The following is a 14,308-nucleotide window of genomic DNA, read 5'->3' on the forward strand; positions in this document are numbered from 1 at the left end:
TCATTTTAATGACAAAGCTGCATTTTCAGCATCATTACTCCAGTTTTTAGTGTCACATTATCCTTCGGAAATCTTTCTAATATGCTGATATCTGCTTCAAAAAAAAAAATGAGGCTGAATCATGGAATCAGTGAATTGAACTCTGATTTATTTTGTCAAGCTTAAAAGAAATGTCTCAAACGAATGGTTTATTCACCGACACAGTTTTCACTTTGAGAAGATTCTAAAGAAACATGAGGGTGAGTAAAAATGGACAGAATTTTCCATTGTTCGTGAACAACTACTTGTGAGTAGGGGATAAAAACTTGTCATCAGGATTACTGTATTGTTGTCAAAGAAGGCCATTTATAATTGCATGATCTATTTTCAATAATAATAATAATACATGCTTTCAAGGTTTTTCTGTCACTCTTTAGTTACTGTTTCTATTGTTGTTTGATGTCTGGAATGCAGTGAAGTCTGCTTTCAGAAAGCATTTGAAAGTAGTCGGCCATCTAGACACTGTCTTTTCATTTGAATGCCTTTCACTCAGTGACTCAACACAGGAGCCTTACCTGTTACACCTGTACTGTATGTTAAGCACCATTTGCATATATGCATCTTTAAAAGTATGCGTCTTTAGGATGCATGAAATAAAAATGTTGCTTGTTACTTTTAATAAAAGGCCACACAGATTGCAAAAACACGCATAACACTGTAAACGCAAAAATTACATATTACTAGTACGGAACATCACTGACCCTGAAATAATGTGTTTCAGATCAGAGTTTGGAGTACAGCCTGACTGAGGATTACTGCAAAAACCATTTCCTGGTGGGTCTGCTTCTGCGAGAGGTTGCTGAAGGACTCCAGGGCTCCCCCGAGATCAGACAGCTGGCTGTAGCTGCACTCAAGAACCTCGTGATCAAACACGCCATGGATGACAGATACAATGCTTTTAAGGTAAATGACATAGTTATACAAACATATGCATTGTTTCAGAAAGAACAGGGCAATTTCTGTCCCTGCTGCTAAATAGACAGTTGTCATTCGCCGTGTTTCCACTATCGAGCTTAAACCGGGCATGCTAGTGCGTGCCAGGGCCAGTCGCGTTTCCACTGTCACTTCCGGGGCTTGATCGTGCCTCGCCGGGGCTTCCTCGGGGCCAACGGCCAGGGTTTTTTGGCCCGACGAAAACCTTGGGCCAAAGCGGGCCAGCTGGGGCTAGAGGAGGGGTTACGAACAAAGGCGGAGTTTCTCCATGTCTGGAGAGCGTCAGCCGCGGATCATTTCAGAAAAATAACAGCTATAACCCCAGCATTAAATACTTTTTAAAATCAGTTGAGTTCAAAAAACACTCTTACTCAGCAGCGAATGTTTGAAATAACTTGATCCGATGTAGATTATAATCACTAAACAAGGCAGAAATCTTTATAAGCGATGTAAAAGACTATGTAAATATGACAACTTGAAGAAATCAGACATCAGCTTCTTATTCTCTATCACAATCGTGTAATTATTTATTAACTTATATTATCTGTCACAAGCCTCGTCTCGAGAGTTTAGCTCACGTTGCCTATCATAAAAATATAATAATGTTTTTGTTCGGGAGCTTTTATAAAAATAGAGATATTATCATTCATTCTAAATGTGACGGCTACTGTGGCTACAAATAAACAGAAACAGACTCGACTGAATAAGCAAGCTATTTTCAAAAGCGTTAAAAATAAATAAATAAAATATAAATAAGTGTATTTATGTGTGATTAATTTTGAGTCCTGATAAATTAAATCAATATGATCAATGTATCACTTATTCTATAGTTAAAACATCGATGCTTTTGAATTTTAATATTTAACAAAGCATGCTAACTAACGGCCACTTTTAACATGTTGTTGATCCTGTGTGATCGCGCATGTTCCAGTGACTTATTTCTTAGTTTTCTGATAACTTCTCTTTGTTGGTGAAATGATGGGGTTGCATGACGTTGTTCTGAGAGGCGTGTAAAGGGCGTGTTTTAGTGACGCACAGCAGAGCTTCAGGCCTTGACTGTTGAAACCCTGCTCTATTCTGGCCTCGGTACTACTGGCCCGGGGATATTAGCCCCGCCCAGCCCGCTTTAAGCCCTTGCTCGCACTGCCCCGACAGTGGAAATGCGGCTATTAACCTTTGTCCGCAGAAGACATATTGCTGTTTTGTATGTGTCACTTTACATATTTCTTATGTTAGTCTCAATGAGTGGTTCGAAGTTTCATGGAAGCTGGGTAAAATTATAATTGCTGTGGGGCATCGATGAGAATGCACTAAGTTCCATTAATCACTTTATCGATGGCTCAACATGTGGATCAAGGTGTGGTTACTATAAAGAAGGAATGACAACAACATTGTCATCAGTTACAAATCTAAATGATCAAACACTAATATATTGCTGCTCATGTAACCACAAATTCATCTTATTAAACAATCATCATAAATTACCAAGATTTCAACAACATCGAATGACTCAATATTAAAAACTTACATCAAACAGTATCCATGGATATAAAGACTAAAATTCCTCAACCAACAATGTGCACAAACAATATATCTCTTCATGTGAAATAGAGAGTGGTAACATGCACTTGATGCACGCACATAGTCCGCATAACAAATGCCCAAATGCAACAAATGCAAACCAAAAGTCATGGCCATCACTGCTGTCTAGACCTCAAATCTCCTTTAAATGGCTTCCACCATTGCCAAATGCTCAGAGAGGAAGTGAGGTGGCAGATATTTTAAAGGGGTCATATGATGCTGCTAAAAAGAACATTATTTGGTGTATTTGGTGTAATGCAATGTGTTTATGCGGTTTAAGGTTAAAAAACACATTCTTTTCCACATACTGTACATTATTGTTTCTCCTCTATGCCCCGCCTTTCTGAAACATGCACATTTTTACAAGGCTTATCATTCTGAAAAAGTGAGGTGTGCTGTGATTGGCCAATTATCCAGTGCATTGGCCGAATGCCTCAAGCGTGTGACAGAAATGTTAATAAACAAACTGTGTGACTCACGAGAAGGGATGCTGAAACACTGATGACATGACGTTTTGTGAAAGTTTCAAGTGGGACGTTTATGTCAAGTGTTAACTTATATGACACCTGGCCAAAAACAATTGTTTAGGGTTTTAAAAGTTTAAAGAGTTTTTTCACAAACGCCTACTGTTTTACTTCAGAAGACCGGAAACCGGGGTCATATTGTGTGGCATAAGGGTGAAAACATGATGAAATATTGTCGGGTGTAGTGTACCTTTAACCCGCACATAAACTGACAGACATAAATGATGCCTCAAATCATGCAGCTTGTTGAGGAGAGGCAAGATATTACTTTTCCAACAAATTTGCTGGTTTTGTCTGGCAGCGATCAAACATGCCAAAAATATTTTTTGGTGCATTAAAATCCCACGGTAATAAATGAAATACCAGATAGAATTCAAGTAAATGTAGTAATATATTAATTGAAACTAAGCAACACAAATAATTGTAGTTAAACTTTTCTGTACATCATGCACAGGGATGCAGTTGGTTGAGATGACCCCAATGCATAAGAAGGTCGATGTTATTGAAATTTGTGGTTTTGCATTTTATCTTTTATCATATAGGGTGGCCGACAACAATGCAAAGAAATCCTCCAGTTATGGCCGTGCCGTTGTCACCATAGTAAATAACTGCTGCACATTGTGTTTGCTTTTATCCAAGAACAGACATCTGTCTGTTATGCAAATGCCAGACTCAATGAGTCCAGATAGATCTAAGTTCCAGATCATTGGCACAGACATGGCTATCGAGCTCCTGCTCCAATCGCATTTCTTGAGAAGCCACTAGGATCTGTTTGATCTAAACAACATTGTGAGTCACCCGGTGCCTTAGCCTCTGGGATAATCTTGGGATCATTTCCAGAAGACAGTGAACATCAGAAGCTGACGGAGTTTAGTTTTTAGCAGATTCTGTTTCTGTGTGAAATATGCTTAACTGTATAAACAACATGACAAAAAGGACAAAAATGCTGTTCATTTGCTAAAATCATAGGATAGGTCATTTCAAGAATATTTCCTAAAAGTCTTAGAAGTTTAGGCTTTTTCTGTTTAAGTGGCGCTTGATAAGGCCAAGGTGAGGGATTTTATTATAGTTCTATGACCATTTTATCACATCGTTCCAAATGCTATTCCTTTAATTGAAAAATTTGCCTTATAATTTAGAGAATATCATAAAGAAAAGTGTTCATTTTGGTATTATTTGTATACCCTTATTTTAAATTAGCTTTTTTGGCATTATTATTATTATTATTCAGATTTGTTTCTCATTTTTGATTTTAGTATATTCAGTGTATTATATTTAGTATATTATTTAGTAAATTCAGCTTAAATGTAGTTAATTTCTCAAGGTAATTATCCAATCAATATTTTAGCATTTAGTTCTTATATTTATATTTTGCTTTATTCCAGCTTTATTTGAGTTTAATAGTTTTTTTTATGGTTAACAGTAATGACGCTGATAGAGACTTATTTTGATTTGGACCGTGTGCAACCACCCATAACACCCTGTCAACCAATTAGCTATGACCACATTCATTTTTTTATATTTTCGTATAATATAACAATATTATTGCTTGAATTATTGTGTATTGTAGCATTTTTTTTGTTTGTTTGTTTATCCATTATTAAAATCATGGAAGCATAAATGAAATATGCACAGTAAAACAAACACTTAAGTCTATCTTTGGCTGCAGTTGATGGCTAGCGACCGTTCTTTCTGCTACCGTGTTTCAGAATCTTTCTTTTTTTCTTTCATCTGATGACAGAATCAGCAGGCCCGCATCTGTCTGCTGTACCTGCCAATCTTTGAGCTGCTCTATCAGAACCTGAGTCATATGAACAGCCCGGGGCAACTCTGCAGAAATGGCCTCGGTCTCATGGTAAACATGCAGTTCTCTCTTATCCATTATCTACAATGACTCAGTCTTCATCTGTTTTGTGCAATCAATATTTTATGAAAGGCCTATTGCTTAATCAAAAACTCCATTGAAACTTCTCAAATGTCAGTCCAAAAAGGTAAGACAAATCAGAGGCATTTAGGAAAATATTAACAGGCTTTGTCAATATTTCATTGTTATCTTAACAGAAACTGACTGTGGAGTGGAAAACAACTCTAATTAGACTCTCAAATGTCCATCTGATACCTTTTGAAATTGATATTTTGCATAATGTAATTATTAGTTGTACACAATTTGAAGTATGATCTGAATCAGTCGCCCCAAAAAACTAAACATGCTGTCTTCGAGTTTTATTTTTTTACCAGCATTATGTGTTGATTGTGGGTGCGTGTACGTTGTTTTAGTATTTGCTGATTCGGTTTACTTTTGCACTGTTGTAACTCGAGACATAAAAGTGCTACATTTAAACGCCATGTCCTAGTGCAAATGTTAACCTTGCAATTTCTTGATCAGCAGTCGGATAAGCACTTCCTGTTTTCCCATCTCCTTTAGTACCGGGATGATTTGTCAGTGGATAGCCGCAGAAGCAGCACAATTGTTGATAAGGAACCTAGTGAGTATCAAAGTTTTTTTGCCAACGGTCATTATAAGTAACACACACACAGTACAGTATGTGTACATTTGTCTGTGTTTGTGTGTTTCACAGCTGGTGTCATCACCCAGAATGGACACGTTAGGAAAGGGGAGTCCAGAGGCTCTATGTATGGAGATCCTGGTACTCCAGACATCAATGAGGTGAAACAGAGACCGCTGTGATTTCTCTACTGGTGGCCAGTGTGGGGAACGTTACTTTTAAAAGTAACATGTTACAATGTTGTGTTACTCAATATAACACAAAATAATTAATTATATTACATGATTAGTGTTTACAACAGAGTATAATTCTTGTCCTCTAGCTTTATATATACACTACTGTTCAAAAAGTAATATGTGTATTTACCAAGAATGCATTAAAGAGACAATAAAGACATTTAGAATGTTACAGAAGATTTCCGTTTCAAATAAATGCAGTTCTTTTGAACGTCATTCATCTTGAAAAAATAAATATAGCACCAGTTTTCATCAGTGATGATAATAAGAAATGTTTCCTGAGTGCCAAATCAGCAAATCAGAATAATTTCTGAAGGATCATGTGACCCTGAAACCTGGAGTAATGATGCTGAAAATTCAGCTTCGCCATCACAGGATTAAAGCAGATTTTATATTATATTAATGAAAACAGTTATTTTAAATTTGTATTAATTTCAAAATATCAATGTTTTTACTGTATTTTTGATCAAATAAATGCAGCTTTGGTGAGCATTAAAACATCTCGCCAACCCCAAACTTTTGCTTAGTAGTGTATAATATATCAAATTATGTAATTTACTTATTAGAATTTATACAATATAATATATTTTGTTGTTTTTCTCATGCACCATTTGTTTGTCGACCACAAATTGTAAAATATAATTTACTTTTTTTTTCTAACTCTTACAGTATATACGTGTCCTAATATACCCCTTTTTCCATGTGGAAGGGACAACTTTGCAGTTGTTTGTCAGTTAATCAATTAAATATTCAGTGACATGCATTAAGAAAAACTATTTTAAAAAGTTTTTATCATATAAATTTAACAAGCAATGCATTAATCAAATGTAAAAAAAAAAAAAAGTTTTTCATTACATTTCCCCAACATTGCAGGTTACCTTATTTAATATCACACAAATCATGCATCATTTTTATATATTTTTTCCCATTTCTGCTCAGTTACAGAGGCGCAGGTCCACTATGAGCAATGCACCCACCGCTGGCCGTTTGGGGCAGTATGAGATCAGAGGGCTGCTCCTGTGTTTCTTGCATATTGTAAGAACATTGTCAGATGGTAAGCACACTTTGTTATACTATGAATAATAGTCATGATTGTAGCCTTTGCAACCAGCCAGGCAACCAATTAATGCCCTGGAAACCACCCAGAATGACTTCGCAACCAGCCAGGAACCCACACAACCCCAAAGAGATGCTTTAGACACCAAAGACAAGGAGCACACTATCAACTACCCACAGCATTGGGTCACCTTTCTTTATACAGCGCATACAGATGCCGCCAGGGCTTAATTTGTGCCAGAACAAGCCGGATCCGGATCCAGCACCTGCGAAATTGGATCCGGCACCTCATTTTACATTTACATTTATCCATTTAGCTGACGCTTTTATCCAAAGCGACTTACAATTGCTATATATGTCAGAGGTCGCACGCCTCTGGAGCAACTAGGGGTTAAGTGTCTTGCAGTGTCAGGGACACTGGTGTCTTACAGTGGATTCGAACCCGGGTCTCTCACACCAAAGACGTGTGTCTTATCCACTGCGCTAACACCACCCACCATTTTGGCGGATCCCCCTCCTCCAGGGATGGCGTTTTCCGTATGGAAGACAGACATGTGCCGTGAAAAATTTACCAAAATTCTTATCTCTATTATAATTCGTTATTATTATTTTAAATCAGAGGGTTTTACAAATATTTAACCAATGATAAGTATTTAAAAGAGCTTGTCAGTAAAACTTCTTTACGCCATTGGATCCTCGAGCTCTCGCGAAACCTCGTCACTTCACGTGCCTTCACTCAGATTGACGCGCGCACACAGCCTGGAGGAGACAGATCTCTGCTTATCCGCAAAGCAAGGGCAAACAAATAACTGTTTGAATAGTAGCTACAGCATTTTCTTTACTCAAACACTTTGTCTGTAAAGGCTAATGTCTTTGTGTGTTTGAAGACTGAAGTAGTTTTTTGCCATCTAGTCAATATACTTTTGTACGTTTTGAATATCCTGTGCATAAGCGCTTTATCATTTATATCATGAAACATTGGCCAAGTTTACTAATCAACAAGAAAAACTAAGCGCCCATATAGCAACAATAAACGTTATATAGCCTTTAAAAGGCCATGATAGCATAAAATGCGCTGCACTTGCCTCAGATGCGGACAAAACACAGATCTCCTCATTTGCCGGCCAAAGACCTTGTTACCTCCATTTGAGCTTGTTTTTCATATAGCCTAATGTTAATTGCACGTGTCTGATACAACACAAACACTGACGACGCAGTGTTGTTTAATTATAGATTACCCATTTCTTTCCTTCCCCCCTGTATTTTAGTAGAGTGTGCCATGAAACTGTTTTATTTGTCAACAACCATCAGACATCATATTGTGTGTATTTGGTTGCTTAAACTCAACAAACTACGAAAATAACTCTTATATAATACTCGCGAGTCCGCTTTATATGTGCGAGGTTTGGATGTGACTGCGAGGGCACATAGCCTAATACAGCATGTGGAGCACCCGAGTACCAAATGGCTTAAAATACTTAAAAGGTGTGCAAATTATACATTTTTGTGACAATGCAACAATTTACCCAATTAGTCAAGTCAAGTGACAGTTCTGTCAGCTGTCCCGATCGAAATGCGAGTGAGTCTTGTATCGCCGCTTGCGGCAGGTCGCTGAAGTGCAGACAAGATGCGCTGATGTGAAGCGCGCTCCGAGAGAGTTTATGGTTTCGAATGACTGATTGAATCTTGTTTGTGTGGATTTATTTTATTATTCAAACCTACAAGCTATGTTGAATAAATGCTTGAAAGCTGTGAGAATTATTAAAACTACATAAATGAAGCACCTGATTAAATATAACTATAACACAGAGATTGGAAAAATAAAATTCCACAACTTTTTCAAAACATTTTTAGGCATGGAAATTGTTGTTTTAAAATCACATGGCATTTTCATGACCTTACAGACCCTAAATGCAACTGGTGCACGCTCTTAAAATCACTTAAACTGGTCCAGCAATGTGATTGCGCGAATGCTCCGTTACCTCTCCCTCCTGTAATCACATGCCGGATCCGTTACCCCGCTTTGTTCCGGGATCTCGCAATTTACAAATTAAGCACTGGATGCCGCTACATCTGAAAGCACGTGATGGAGATTTACTACTAATCACGGAACAAGCTTTACTGACAAGATGCACATGACGATGCGATTTATCTTGCAGCCCTACTTGCCACTGTCGCCTCTGGCTTGCTTAGTTGGGGAAACTTATTTTCCAGCGATATTGTCAACTTGATTGCACAGATACTATTTGAACTGACGTGGATGATGACATTACTGAATTCAATGCTTAACTGAAGATTGAGTGTTTACTATTGTCCTTTTGCATTATTAAAACACTGTTTTCCTATTTAATAATGTAGAGCTGCTTTGACACAATCTGTATTGTTAAAAGCGCTATATAAATAAAGGTGACTTGACTTCACGAATGCAAACGTGACATATGCAGAAGTGCAGTGTAGAGAGCAAAACAAAACAATGGTCAAGAATTTGAAAAGAAAAGTGTTGGAGGATTTCAGTATGAACCAAGAGGAGACTGGTTTTCCTCTGCTGTGAACTAACATTGGTTCTTACGAGACTAGCATATTTTCACTGGAGCTTACGCTACGTCTTGTTTCATCAGTTAACGGAAGCTAGAGAGTAAAATTTTTTTTATTTTTAAATATGCATGTTTTTCTTAAAAAAATGCATCTAATTTATTATTAACCTCCTTGAGTCTCGTGGTGCACTTTTTATGATGGATGGATACACTTTTATTCGACTTAGAAATCTTAAACCCCATTCACTGCTTCATTATTAAGCTTGAAAGAGCCAGGATATTTTCTTAATATAACGCAGATTTGTATTAAAAAAAGAAAGTAATATAAACTTATGATGGCTTAAAGGAACACTCAGCTATTTTTGAAAATAGGCAAATTGTCTAACTCAGTTAAACAGTTGAGTTTTACCGTTTTCGAATCCATTCAGCCAATCTCTTGGTTTGGCGGTAGCACTTTTAGCTTAGCTTAGCATAGATCATTGCATCTGATTAGACCGTTAGCATCTCGCTCAAAAATGACCAAAGAGTTTAAATATTTTTTCTATTTAAAACTTGAAACTTCTGTAGTTACATCGTGTACTGAGACCGACGGGAAATTAAAAGTTGTGATTTTCCACTATTTTATTACACAGCGGCTTTAAAATAGTCCCCAGTTAACTTCCAGCAGTAGCCTATTTTTAGGCGCTGGATTATCACTGCGCCTGCTGAACCCGTGGTACGACAGCAAAGTTTCTTGATTATTACGCCGGAGTGAAAGTATAGTTCCTAGCCATATCGGCCTAGAAAATTTTCTTTCTATCTGCCTTTTCATTTTCTGTCAGTCTTAGTACACGATGTAACTACAGAAGTGTCAAGTTTTAAACAGGAATAATATAGAAACTCTTAGGTCATTTTTGAGCAAGATGTTAAACTTCAATAATCTATGCTAAGCTAAGCTAAAAGTGCTACCGCCAGACCCGGAGATTGGCTGAATGGATTCGAAAACAGTAAAACTGTACAAAAAAAAAAAAAAAACAGTAAAAAAGCTGTTTAACTCTAGGGGAGTTGGAAAATTTTAAAAAAAGTGGAGTGTTCCTTTAATGGCATGGCATAATTTTCATTTTTGAAATCATTTCTGTAAAAAGTATTATTTTTGGCCATTTGTCAAAGAACAACGTGGGAACCCTGTGAGATAGGTTGTTGTCCTGTATTTTTGAGAATGTCACTGTGAACAGGAACAAGTGTTATAAGAGCTATATTGCACTAACGCTTTTGTTTGTATGCTACTCAATGTCTTCCTGTAGATACTCTACTTGCCTATTGGTCTAAAGTCAATCCACAAGATGTCATGAACTTCCTCAGTCTGCTCGAGTGAGTGACATACTAAGTTTCCCATGAGGTGTTTCCCACTTGTCTGACCGGTGTTGACCGGTCTTTTTCATGATTCCTTAATAAATAGAAAGTTTAAAAGAATAGCATTTATTTGAAAGATGTACGTTTTTATAACAATGTAAACGTATTTGCTGTCTCTTGATTAAATGAATGCACATTTGAATAAAAGTAAATTGTTTAATGGCTGAGAATACAGCACACAATGTTACCTTAAGAATTTTGTTCTGACAAAATGTGAAATCCAGCTGGTGTTGCTGGAAGAAAATGCAGAATTGCGGAATGTTTCAGGTCTTAATCTGTGTTTCCGGCTCTGAAGATGGGAGGAAATTATAGAAGTTTATTGCCAGAAAGTAAATCTTGCCAGAAAGTAAATCTCTCTTTAGTCTTTATTTGGCTTTCTGTCACATAATATACTAATTTTCAGTCTTCTCTGTCTGTAGGATCTGCATAGTCCAGTTCCGCTATGTGGGCAAGCGAAACATCAGCCGGTATGCATGATAGAGACTAAACAACGACTACATGTTTCCCAATTTAGAATTAACCACATTCAGATCACTTATATTTTCATGAACCACAACTGTGACGCTGTCTCCATGTCATCAAAGCCAGATCTTTACATTTCATTGCCCCCTGTGCTTTCAAATGATCAGTGGTATCAAGATTAGCATTGTTGTGGACAATACAGCTTTGTTTGTGTACGTTGTTTAGGAGCCTGGAGCCCTGGGTGTCCAAACTCTTCTCATGTGAGAGGAAGTCTCAGACCATGCCGGTTCTTCGAAGTCGAGGAAGCCTAATGCAAGCAAAGCTGCAGCAGTTTAGCACTATGGACACCTCATTAACCCTGAACATGGGTAATTGGTGTACTCCTCTGTTATTCTATTTCCATTCATTCTGGGAAAAATTGCATTATGCTACATGATATCCATAGGTTTTTTTTTATTATATAATGATATATTAAGCTACACTACAAAACAAAACTAAACGTAACCTATTGTAATGCAATGAATAAAATGAAATTAAAAAACTTTACCTAATTTATTATATCAGAACAAAATCTTATATAATTTAACAACTTAATTTACATGTCACAAGTCTCACTTTGTAGTTTGTAATATTTTAATAACAAGTGTGTTGCGCTCACCAAAGCTGCATTTATTTAATAAAATAAATATTAAATTGTTATAATATTGTATATTTTAATTTAAATGTATAGTTAAAAATGTAATTGATTTATTTATTTTACTGGCCCCAAACCTTTCAGTGGTAGTGTATTACAAGTTAGTTTAGGAAAATGTGTTTGAACATTAAAACATAAATTTCAACATTGAAATGTTTACATCAAATGAAAGCTATAAATAAGGTTTCTATTGATGTATGGTTTGTTTTAGATACAACTATTTGAAAATCTGGAATCTGAGGGTGCAGAAAAATCTAAATACTGAGAAAGTCGCCTATAAAGTTGTCCAAATGAATTCTTAGCGATGCATATTTTTAATCAGAAATTACGTTTTGATATATTTACAGTAGGAAATGTACAAAATATCTTCATGGAACATGATCTTTATTTAATATCCTAATAATTTTTGGCATAAAAGTAAAATTGATAATTTTGACCCATACAGTGTTTTTTGTGCTATTGCTACAAATATACCCCAGCAACTTAAAGGGTTAGTTCACCCAAAAATCTAAACTATGTCATTAATAACTCACCCTCATGTTGTTCCAAACCCGTAAGACATCCGTTTATCTTTGGAACACAGTTTAAGATATTTTAGATTTAGTCCGAGAGCTCTCAGTCCCTCCATTGAAGCTGTGTGTACGGTATACTGTCCATGTCCAGAAAGGGAAGAAAAACATCATCAAAGTAGTCCATGTGACATCAGAGGGTCAGTTAGAATTTTTTGAAGCATCGAAAATACATTTTGGTCCAAAAATAGCAAAAACTACGACTTTATTCAGCATTGTCTTCTCTTCCGTGTCTGTTGAGAGAGAGAGTTCAAAACAAAGCAGTTTGTCATATCCGGTTCGCGAACGAATCATTCGATGTAACCGGATCTTTTTGGACCAGTTCACCAAATCGAACTGAATCGTTAGAAATGGTTCGCGTTTCCAATACGCATTAATCACGCTGTTCAGAGCTCTCGGACTAAATCTAAAATATCTTAAACTGTGTTCCAAAAATAAACAGAAGTCTTACAGGTTTGGAACAACATGAGGGTAAGTTATTAATTACATAATTTAGATTTTTGGGTGAACTAACCCTTTAAGACTGGTTTTGTGGTCCAGGGTCACATATAGTCCTTAATTTCTTGACCGTAGTTGTATTTAACTTGTATTCTTAAATCTAGACTTATGACTACGATATTAACAAGAAAGGTTTTTTGAAACTTTGAGTAAAAAGGTTTTTACCTTGCATTGGAATATTAGCATGCATTTGTGTGATCTTGTGTTTCAGCTGGAGGTGCCACAGAAGCAGAGGTCAACCATCAGTCTCTACTTGAGGGGAATATGTCGACAGAGGCCTGCCTTACCGTGCTGGATGTCCTCTCACTCTTCACTCAGAGCTTCAAGGTAATCACCAACACATGCACTTATTCTTATCCTAGTGTTCATGATGAAGCCAGAGGTTGATCCTTCCACAGACTGATAATGTAATTAATGGATCTTGACAGATTCAGCTGCTGGACAGTGATGGTCACAATGCTCTGATGACGAAGGTCTTTGACACGTACCTCACTTTACTGAAAGTCGGACAATCAGAAACAGCAATCAAACACATCTTTGCCTCTCTGCGAGCCTTTATCATCAAGGTGAGATCGACATACTTCTTTTACTAAAGAAATAGTTCTGTTAGAAAATCATTATTTGTGGTTCCCAACCCAAATCCAAAAGGTGCAGCTTTATTATTATTATTATTTTCAAACATTTGTAGCATACAGGTTCGGAGCAAAGGATAATGTTAATGGAAGTAGTTTTTATTTTGGGTAAACCATAGGTTTAAAGAATGACCACAATTGTCAAATGCAACAACATGAGATGTTTGCAAGACTTGCACATGAATGTGTTTGTGTCTCGATCTATATATTTTAGTTCCAGGTTCCCCTTTTCAAGGGCCGTGTGACTCTGTGCGGTTCTCTGTGCTATGAAGTCTTGAAGTGCTGTATGTCTAAACTAAGTGTCCTCCGTGGGGAAGCGTCTGCCCTTCTATACTTGCTCATGAGGAACAATTTTGATTACACCAAGAGGAAAAGCTTCCTGCGCATGCACTTACAGGTATATAATAACATTTTATAATAGCTATTATTTCACCTTAATAAACTTGTCCTTGCTTTTCTTCTCTTTTCTTTTTCCCTCTTTATTTTCCAGCTGTATCATGCAAAAGTTATGAGCCCCAACTGTATTTTATTGGGAAACAGTGGTGTGCCTGCCAAATTTAATACCAAATCTAACCTTTTTCTTCTTTGTTAATGTTATGCATTACGAATCCTATCTTACTGTATATCAGCACACGTCTTGGCCCATCATTT

General features: G+C 36.7%; 1 protein-coding gene across 2 annotated transcripts in view; it reads left to right on the forward strand.

Moving 5' to 3' along the window:
- The window catches only part of dock11 (dedicator of cytokinesis 11), a 68,443-nt gene that overhangs the window by 34,474 nt on the left and 19,661 nt on the right, over positions 1–14,308 (forward strand). For both annotated transcript variants that reach the window (XM_059525889.1, XM_059525900.1), the window contains 11 exons: positions 761–942; positions 4,819–4,932; positions 5,503–5,563; positions 5,657–5,745; positions 6,760–6,874; positions 10,694–10,760; positions 11,222–11,269; positions 11,490–11,632; positions 13,237–13,352; positions 13,454–13,591; positions 13,872–14,054. In XM_059525889.1, the coding sequence (XP_059381872.1) occupies positions 761–942; positions 4,819–4,932; positions 5,503–5,563; positions 5,657–5,745; positions 6,760–6,874; positions 10,694–10,760; positions 11,222–11,269; positions 11,490–11,632; positions 13,237–13,352; positions 13,454–13,591; positions 13,872–14,054 (1,256 nt within the window). The remainder of the gene's footprint in view (positions 1–760; positions 943–4,818; positions 4,933–5,502; positions 5,564–5,656; positions 5,746–6,759; positions 6,875–10,693; positions 10,761–11,221; positions 11,270–11,489; positions 11,633–13,236; positions 13,353–13,453; positions 13,592–13,871; positions 14,055–14,308) is intronic.

The sequence above is a fragment of the Carassius carassius genome, chromosome 3, assembly GCF_963082965.1.
Source record: "Carassius carassius chromosome 3, fCarCar2.1, whole genome shotgun sequence".
Classification (NCBI taxonomy): domain Eukaryota; kingdom Metazoa; phylum Chordata; class Actinopteri; order Cypriniformes; family Cyprinidae; genus Carassius; species Carassius carassius.